At 40.7% G+C, this 9,716-nt stretch overlaps 1 protein-coding gene across 1 annotated transcript in view; it reads left to right on the top strand.

The window, feature by feature from the left end:
• The first annotated feature begins 86 nt into the window (after window positions 1-86).
• Window positions 87-9,716, top strand: part of LOC124128493 (hydroxyacid-oxoacid transhydrogenase, mitochondrial-like) — a 51,373-nt gene continuing 41,743 nt past the window's right edge. Inside the window, exon 1 of the mRNA XM_046491927.1 lies at window positions 87-271. Coding sequence (XP_046347883.1) covers window positions 219-271 — 53 coding nt within the window. The 5' untranslated portion in view covers window positions 87-218. The remainder of the gene's footprint in view (window positions 272-9,716) is intronic.

The following is a 9,716-nucleotide window of genomic DNA, read 5'->3' as shown; positions in this document are numbered from 1 at the left end:
CACAGACATGTGTCTTGATATCCGTATTACCAAGACATGTTGCTTATGCACTGACATTTTTGGTCCTGTCGAAGTAATGTGTTGAACTCCAGCCTATGAAGTTTTACGTCTTGCCCCCCAAACATGGGCGGAACCATATTAACCTGAAAAGTATAACGTGACCTGCGGATCAAAGGGAGGCAACTGCTCTGTAGAACAGTTCAGAAGACGAAGTCACAATGGCGTGGTCAACTCAAGCATTACGGAGAGTCGGGACGTTTTCACAATCATGGTAGGACGAAGCAACGGCTAAGGATGCATGTTCCTAATAATCAAATATAAGTTTATTTGATTATTTTCAGGGGACTTAGTGTAAGATACTGGGTTGTCATCGATTGCAATACGAATTATAGCCGAGAGCTTCGATGGCGACCCACACTTCTACCCCCCCCCCCCCCCCCCCCCCCCGAATGTTTAAGGCTTAAAATCTTTATGAATTTATATATTTATAGACCCCACCCTTTTACAAATGCTGGACTTGTCCTTGGTGATTAACCTCCATCGACCCTGTCCGCCTGACCCGCCACTAACAGCTGATTGTGATACGGAGGTATTTGGTTTAGTTAGGGGTCAAGGCGCTTATCAAACATGTCCAGTGTATCTGTTCCTTACAAAACTTGATTCCGATTGAGATTCTTACGTGGAGCAGAAGCATTTTATCTGGCATGCATAGAATCAACATTATAAAACAAAGTTCGAAAGTTGAAAGATAATTGCTAAAACAGCAGCTGTGGTTTCTTTGGCCATCATGCATGTTTGCTGAGAGATCAGCAGATAGAATATATGTAAACCCTTATCTAGGCGGATATTTGACCTCTTGGCAAATGAATTTTTTTTATCAAGGATAGATGCACAAATAAAGAACAACTTAATCCCAAAACATGGTGGTAGCTTGTTAATAATTTTATGAAAACTGTAACAACTGCAAATTGCGTCTTTGCACCTATATACAACAATGGTATCCTTTATGATGAATGTACTTCATCCAACTTGCTGTGTACTTACTGACTATTTTACAGAACAGTTCTACATGCAGACAGAGCTGCCCCTCTATGTTACCCATAACAATGTTACAAGTATAAAGTGAACAAGAAAGGAGTGAGTAGTCCTAGATGTTCCTATGTCAATTGATACTACTAAAGCTACGTATTTACAGACCCGTGAAGATCTGGGGTAGAATAGGTCTTCAGCAACCCACGCTTGTCGTTAAGCCGACTATGCTTGGCATAAGATGTGACTAACGGGATCAGGTGGTCAGGCTCTCTGACTTGGTTGATGCATGTCATGGTATCCTAATTGTGTGGATCGATGATCATGATGTCAATCACTGGATTGTCTGGTCCAGGCTTGGTTATTTACAGACTGTCGTCATATAGCAAGAATATTGCTGAGTGCGGCGTTAAACAACAAACATAACATAATAACATAACATAACATAACATAGCTTAAGCTACGGGACCAGATGGAGTTAGCAGTAGATTATTGAAATTAATTGCAGCCTCTAGATCAGACCCTCTGAAGCAACTTGAACTCCCTGTGTAAGTCAATGTTTCCACTTGTATGGAAGAAATCTTTTGTAATATCTATTTATAAAAAGGGTAGCATTGATGAATGTTCGAACAACAGACCAGTTGCTCTTACTAGTTTAGTGTAAACCTATTTTATTCAACTGAACTTGAAAGGGATTGGTGAACAGGCCTAACTGGCTTCTGTAAATACCACTGCCTGTTACATAATTACATTTGTGTTGACATGAAAACTTTAAGGTCAAGAATTATAGAGTAACAAGATCACTCATGTTACCAACACGACAGTCATATGTGTGTAAGCGTATCATCTATTTATACTCAATGTACAAACCTACCACTGTTTTCTATCAAATCCTGGCCAGACATAAGTATGTTGTGGTTCACATCTCTTGTTAAATTCTTGTCACCATACAATGCTGTTTTCAGATCAAAACCCTTATGTTACGATACCTAGTACAAGTAAAGAGGAAGTGCATTTGAGACTCCAAATAAAATCCACACTGACATGCTGCAATATTTGAAATATGTCTTTCAACTCTATGACTATTGAGACCAATGCATCCAAGTCTTACACAAGCATGGACAATATGACAATATCGAGTACCTTATTTTAAGTCAAAGTATATAAAATTTTCCGAATCCAATGCTTACTAGTTCTTTGGCAAAAATCTTCGACAAGTGTGTTCTCAAGTACGTGTTTAATTTCTTCAGAGATAATACTATTTGAACTAACTTACAATCTAGATTCATGCCGGGAGACAGTACTGTTTATCAGCTAACTCATCTATGATTTATTGCTAATGCTTTGGATAGAGCAAAGGGAATAGAGCTGGTGTTATGCGATGTTAGCAAGGCTTTCAATAGAATATGGCATAAAAGTATATTGTTCAAACTGCAGTCATGTGGTATCGATGGAAATCTACTACAGTGGTTTGGCAGCCACCTTGAATACTGACAACAGAGAGTAGATCTGGGTGGCAATCTATAATGGCTGGTGTCCCTCTGGGGTCCATTTTACAACCATTTCTATTCCTAGTGTACATTCAAGATGTTAATGATCATGTTGATAGTAATATTTGCCTTTTTGCTGATGCTATATCTATATATAGTCATTGAAGAGCCCAGTATCACTGCAAAAATCTGAAAATAACACTAGGTTCTAGTTAAGAAAGAAAGACACTTATGGAAAAGGAAAAGAAAAGAACGTAAAGAATAGACAGAATGCAAAACAGGGAAGAATAAAGAAATCATAACTAGAAAGAAAGACTTCAAGTTATTACAATGACCTCGATAACATTATCAGTCAGCTGATGAATGGAAAGTTACTTTTTTAATCCACAAAAAAACAGAAACTATCCTGTTCTCATGGAAGAAAATTTCCTAACAGTGAGCTTTGTATTCAAATTAAAGCATTTATTATGATTGACGTTGATATGCATTAACATTTATGATTAACATGCAACACGATTGCTTATGGAATTTCCATAATGATTGTTTCCATAAAGTATTGTTAGAAAGGTAAGCCCTCTGGTGAATTGTCTAGGTAGTCTCATTTACCGCCTGTCACATAGATCGCTAGAAATTATGTACAAGTCTTACATCATTCCAGTCTTTGATTATTACTATCATCTTTAAGATAATTGTACGAAAGAACAAGAAATGATGCTTGAAAATTAACAGCTAGACCCAATAAGGACAATTTGCGGAGCAACCAGAGGTACAGGTCTTGTATGCTGAGACTAATTTCCTACCAGTCCAAATACGACAACTCTTTTCTATAAAATGATCAATCGCTTCATGCCTGAATATCTTCCGCACCTAAGACCTCAAAATGTCCCTGCTAACAGTAGCTATAGATTGAGAGAGACAGTCGAAAGAGACTATGAGATATAGGACGAATTATTATACTAAAAGTTTTAAAACAAATACCATTAAGCACTGAAACCTTTGCCTTTATCATGTTATTAATGCAAAAACTGGTAATGAATTTAAGAGAGTATTAAAAAAAATAAAAATATCAATTTGTATATTGACCTAAATTTGTAAAGTAGATTTTGTCAGATTGTACATTCTCACCTCAACTTGGGTGTAGTGATCTAAATGCTCATTGCTATGAAAGACACATTTCCGATAATGCAGCCTGTTCTTGCTCGCTGTTTTGAATTGATTGGATGATGCCTGTCATCGTATCCCATGCGTGGATCAGTGTTATCCCTAACCCTATTTTCCCCAAAGTTTAAACTAACATGAGACTATAAATCCTACATATAGACTATACCACTCTTCTACTACCCATACCACAAACTGTAACCTTAACCCTAAACTAATACCACACTTCTACTACCCATACACCAAACTGTAAACCTAACCCTAACCTAATACCACTCTTCTACTACCCATACACCAAACTGTAACCTTAACCCTAAACTAATACCACTCTTCTACTACCCATACCACAAACTGTAACCTTAACCTAATACCACTCTTCTACTACCCATACACCAAACTGTAACCCTAACCCTAACCCTAACCTAATACCAATCTTCTACTACCAATACACCAAACTGTAACCCTAACCCTAACCTAATGCCACTCTTCTACTACCCATACACCAAACTGTAACCCTAACCCTAACCTAATACCACTCTTCTACTACCCATACACCAAACTGTAACCCTAACCCTAACCTAATACCACTCTTCTACTACCCATACACCAAACTGTAACCTTAACCCTAAACTAATACCACTCTTCTACTACCCATACACCAAACTGTAACCCTAACCCTAAACTAATACCACTCTTCTACTACCCATACACCAAACTGTTACCCTAACCCATACCTAATACCACTCTTCTACTACCCATACACCAAACTGTAACCCTAACCCTAACCTAATGCCACTCTTCTACTACCCATACACCAAACTGTAACCCTAACCCTAACCTAATGCCACTCTTCTACTACCCATACACTAAACTGTAACCCTAACCCTAACCTAATACCACTCTTCTACTACCCATACACCAAACTGTAACCCTAACCCTAACCTAATACCACTCTTCTACTACCCATACACCAAACTGTAACCTTAACCCTAAACTAATACCACTCTTCTACTACCCATACACCAAACTGTAACCCTAACCCTAAACTAATACCACTCTTCTACTACCCATACACCAAACTGTAACCCTAACCCTAACCTAATACCACTCTTCTACTACCCATACACCAAACTGTAACCAAACCTAATACCACTCTTCTACTACCCATACACCAAACTGTAACCCTAACCCTAACCTAATACCACTCTTCTACTACCCATACACCAAACTGTAACCCTAACCCTAAACTAATACCACTCTTCTACTACCCATACACCAAACTGTAACCCTAACCTAATACCACTCTTCTACTACCCATACACCAAACTGTAAACCTAACCTAATACCACTCTTCTACTACCCATACACCAAACTGTAACCCTAACCCTAAACTAATACCACTCTTCTACTACCCATACACCAAACTGTAAACCTAACCCTAACCTAATACCACTCTTCTACTACCCATACACGAAACTGTTACCCTAACCCTAACCTAATACCACTCTTCTACTACCCATACACCAAACTGTAACCCTAACCTAATAACACTCTTCTACTACCCATACACCAAACTGTAACCCTAACCTAATACCACTCTTCTACTACCCATACACCAAACTGTAAACCTAACCTAATACCACACTTCTACTACCAATACACCAAACTGTAACCCTAACCCTAACCTAATACCACTCTTCAGCTACCCATACACCAAACTGTAATCCTAACCCTAACCCTAACCTAATACCACTCTTCTACTACCCATACACCAAACTGTAACCCTAACCCTAACCTAATACCACTCTTCTACTACCCATACACCAAACTGTAAACCTAACCTAATACCACTCTTCTACTACCCATACACCAAACTGTAACCCTAACCCTAACCTAATGCCACTCTTCTACTACCCATACACCAAACTGTAACCCTAACCCTAACCTAATACCACTCTTCTACTACCCATACACTAAACTGTAACCCTAACCCTAACATAATACCACTCTTCTACTACCCATACACCAAACTGTAACCCTAACCCTAACCTAATACCACTCTTCTACTACCCATACACCAAACTGTTACCCTAACCCATACCTAATACCACTCTTCTACTACCCATACACCAAACTGTAACCCTAACCTAATACCACTCTTCTACTACCCATACACCAAACTGTAACCCTAACCTAATACCACACTTCTACTACCCATATACCAAACTGTAACCAAACCTAATACCACTCTTCTACTACCCTTACACCAAACTGTAACCCTAACCCTAACCTAATACCACTCTTCTACTACCCATACACCAAACTGTAAACCTAACCCTAACCTAATACCACTCTTCTACTACCCATACACCAAACTGTAACCCTAACCTAATACCACACTTCTACTACCCATATACCAAACTGTAACCTAACCTAATACCACTCTTCTACTACCCATACACCAAACTGTAACCCTAACCTAATACCACTCTTCTACTACCCATACACCAAACTGTAACCCTAACCCTAACCTAATACCACTCTTCTACTACCCATACACCAAACTGTTACCCTAACCCTAACCTAATACCACTCTTCTACTACCCATACACCAAACTGTAACCCTAGCCCTAACCTAATACCACTCTTCTACTACCCATACACCAAACTGTAACCCTAACCCTAACCTAATACCACTCTTCTACTATCCATACACCAAACTGTAACCCTAACCTAATACCACACTTCTACTACCCATACACCAAACTGTAACCCTAACCCTAACCTAATACCACTCTTCTACTACCCATATACCAAACTGTAACCCTAACTCTAACCTAATACCACTCTTCTACTACCCATACACCAAACTGTTACCCTAACCCTAACCTAATACCACTCTTCTACTACCCATACACCAAACTGTAACCCTAACCTAATACCACTCTTCTACTACCCATACACCAAACTGTAACCCTAACCTAATACCACTCTTCTACTACCCATACACCAAACTGTAACCCTAACCTAATACCACTCTTCTACTACCCATACACCAAACTGTAACCCTAACCTAATACCACTCTTCTACTACCCATACACCAAACTGTAACCCTAACCCTAACCTAATACCACTCTTCTACTACCCATACACCAAACTGTAACCCTAACCCTAACCTAATACCACTCTTCTACTACCCATACACCAAACTGTAACCCTAACCCTAACCTAATACCACTCTTCTACTACCCATACACTAAACTGTAACCCTAAACCTAACCTGAGCGATGACAAAGTATTAAAAATATATATTATATCCTTACTGAACAAAATATGCCTTCCACATATAACAAGACCGAAGAGGAAGCGCATCAACACTGAAAGAAGCACTAGACTACGACACTGAACAGTTCAGCTTACAGTGATATACTCCCACAAACTGAACTGTATTATGTCTCAGTCATACAGATCACACAACCCTTTATTGTGACCACTCTCATTGGAAAATGAATGTTTGCTTTCAATACAGCTCTATTGGCACCACTCCACCTTTCACATATCTCAAGTGCTCACTGACAATTGTTCTCGTTCTGCCTTCCTACATGAAAGGCATCTGTCATGAAAGTCATTCCTGATTCCCCAGGGGCCTTTAATGTAGACTCAAACCAACTTGTCAAATGTTTGTTTACCTGTCACAAGTTGACAGCTGAAACATGCATTTTGTCGGACCTTGACCATCTTTCAGAGGCAAGAGAGTTAAATGACTTTAAAATTCCAGTTTCCACCCTTGCCGAACTAGGCTGGAACTCCTGGGCTCGATCGTAGCACCACCAGTGGCTATTATGAGTTATGTCCCTTCTAAGCCTCTCCTATGGACCAATCAGATTCCACCTCTCATATCACTTGCATTTGCTTCAAACAAAACGGCAGCGCCAAGTCAAAATGATCTGATCGATAATCAACATCTATATTGCGATAAAACGGGTCTTGCAAATCAAATCAGGTGGGCACCTTGATTAAAAACATAAAAAGATTTGAAAAATATCTGTTGACAGCGAGTTGGCAGTGCACATGCATTTCAAATCCTGCAATTGAACGAAATCTGCATGACAGTTTACGAACCAGATTTCGATTTCATTGCGCGATTTTGATTGGACTATGCATAGACTCGTTATTCCAGCCCAAATATAACTCCATAATACGTACCACCCCAGTTGGGCAAGTGTGGAAACTGGACTTTTATAGTCAGTTAACTCTCTTGCCTCGGGAAGATGACTAGCCTATATCAAAGCCTAGTTTCTACCCTTGCCACATCAAGGCCACTTTTCTTGGCTCAACCCTGGCGCCACCTCGGGTAGAGTTGTGCCCCTTTTAATGAAAATGCGATCTCCAATCATATCTCTGTTCTTATCTCATATAGCTTAACAAAGATGCCCAGACCGCGTCATACCAAAAGACGTTAAAAGATGGTACTTGTTGTTACCCTGTCTGGCCCTCGGCATTAAGGGGCTAAAACAAGGACTGGTCGGCTCGGAGTCAGTATACTGTGTCTGAGTGGGGTATTCATGTTAAACTGCAGCATGGTATCTCAGTGAGCTAGCACTATAAATCGGCATCAGTCCGGACTAGTACAAGCAGCCACAGAAACACACACACGTACATGCACGTCGCTATATAAGTGCAATAATCTTGGACGCAACGTTAAACCCCATTTCACCTCACCTCACTTCACCTCACAAAGATGCATAGCAACTACCATAGGCGACAACCTAGTTGATCAGATATCGAAAACATCCCTGACACAAAAACTTAGTCAATCATTGGGGAGTTTAAAAGATGAAAAGTAAATCACTTTCATACAAAGGTGTACCAATCATGGATGTTGATTTTGTGAAATGGTCTCTGATTCGACTATCAATATGTGTATTGCCTCGGGAAAATGCACCTGACAGGTTTCAACAAGCCTCTCTGAAATGGTGAGTGAGTAAAAATAATGCTTTCAAGAGTTAGAGAATAGGAAACATGTTTAGGAAACACAGCCAGCTTGGGGCAAGGAAACTGACACATGTTTAGGAAGCACAGCCAGCTTGAGGGCAGGGATACTGACGCATGTTTAGGAAACACAGCCAGCTAGGGGACAGGGAAACTGACGCATGTTTAGGAAACACAGACAGCTTGGGGACAGGGAAACTGACGCATGTTTAGGAAACACAGCCAGCTCGAGGGCAGGGAAACTGACACATGTTTAGGAAACACAGCCAGCCTGAGGGCAGGGAAACTGACGCATGTTTAGAAAACACAGCCAGCTTGAGGACAGTGAAACTGACGCATGTTTAGGAAACACAGCCAGCTTGAGGGCAGGGAAACTGACGCATGTTTAGGAAACACAGACAGCTAGGGGACAGGGAAACTGACACATGTTTAGAAAACACAGCCAGCTTGAGGACAGTGAAACTGACGCATGTTTAGGAGACACAGCCAGCTTGAGGGCAGGGAAACTAACGCATGTTTAGAAAACACAGCCAGCTTGAGGACAGTGAAACTGACGCATGTTTAGAAAACACAGCCAGCTTGAGGACAGTGAAACTGACGCATGTTTAGGAAACACAGCCAGCTTGAGGACAGGGAAACTGACGCATGTTTAGGAGACACAGCCAGCTTGAGGGCAGGGAAACTAACGCATGTTTAGGAAACACAGACAGCTAGAGGGCAGGGAAACTGACGCATGTTTAGGAGACACAGCCAGCTTGAGGGCAGGGAAACTGATGCATGTTTAGGAAACACAGCCAGCTAGAGGGCAGGGAAACTGACGCATGTTTAGGAAACACAGCCAGCTTGAGGGCAGGGAAACTGACGCATGTTTAGAAAACACAGCCAGCTTGAGGACAGTGAAACTGACGCATGTTTAGAAAACACAGCCAGCTTGAGGGCAGGGAAACTGACGCATGTTTAGGAAACACAGCCAGCTAGAGGGCAGGGAAACTGACGCATGTTTAGGAAACACAGCCAGCTTGAGGGCAGGGAAACTGACGCATGTT

Source organism: Haliotis rufescens, unplaced genomic scaffold, assembly GCF_023055435.1.
Source record: "Haliotis rufescens isolate VD_foot unplaced genomic scaffold, xgHalRufe1.0.p SCAF_1, whole genome shotgun sequence".
NCBI classification, from domain to species: Eukaryota; Metazoa; Mollusca; class Gastropoda; order Lepetellida; family Haliotidae; genus Haliotis; species Haliotis rufescens.
The sequence above is the reverse complement of the archived record's forward strand: the minus strand, read 5'-3'. Positions and strand labels throughout refer to the sequence as shown.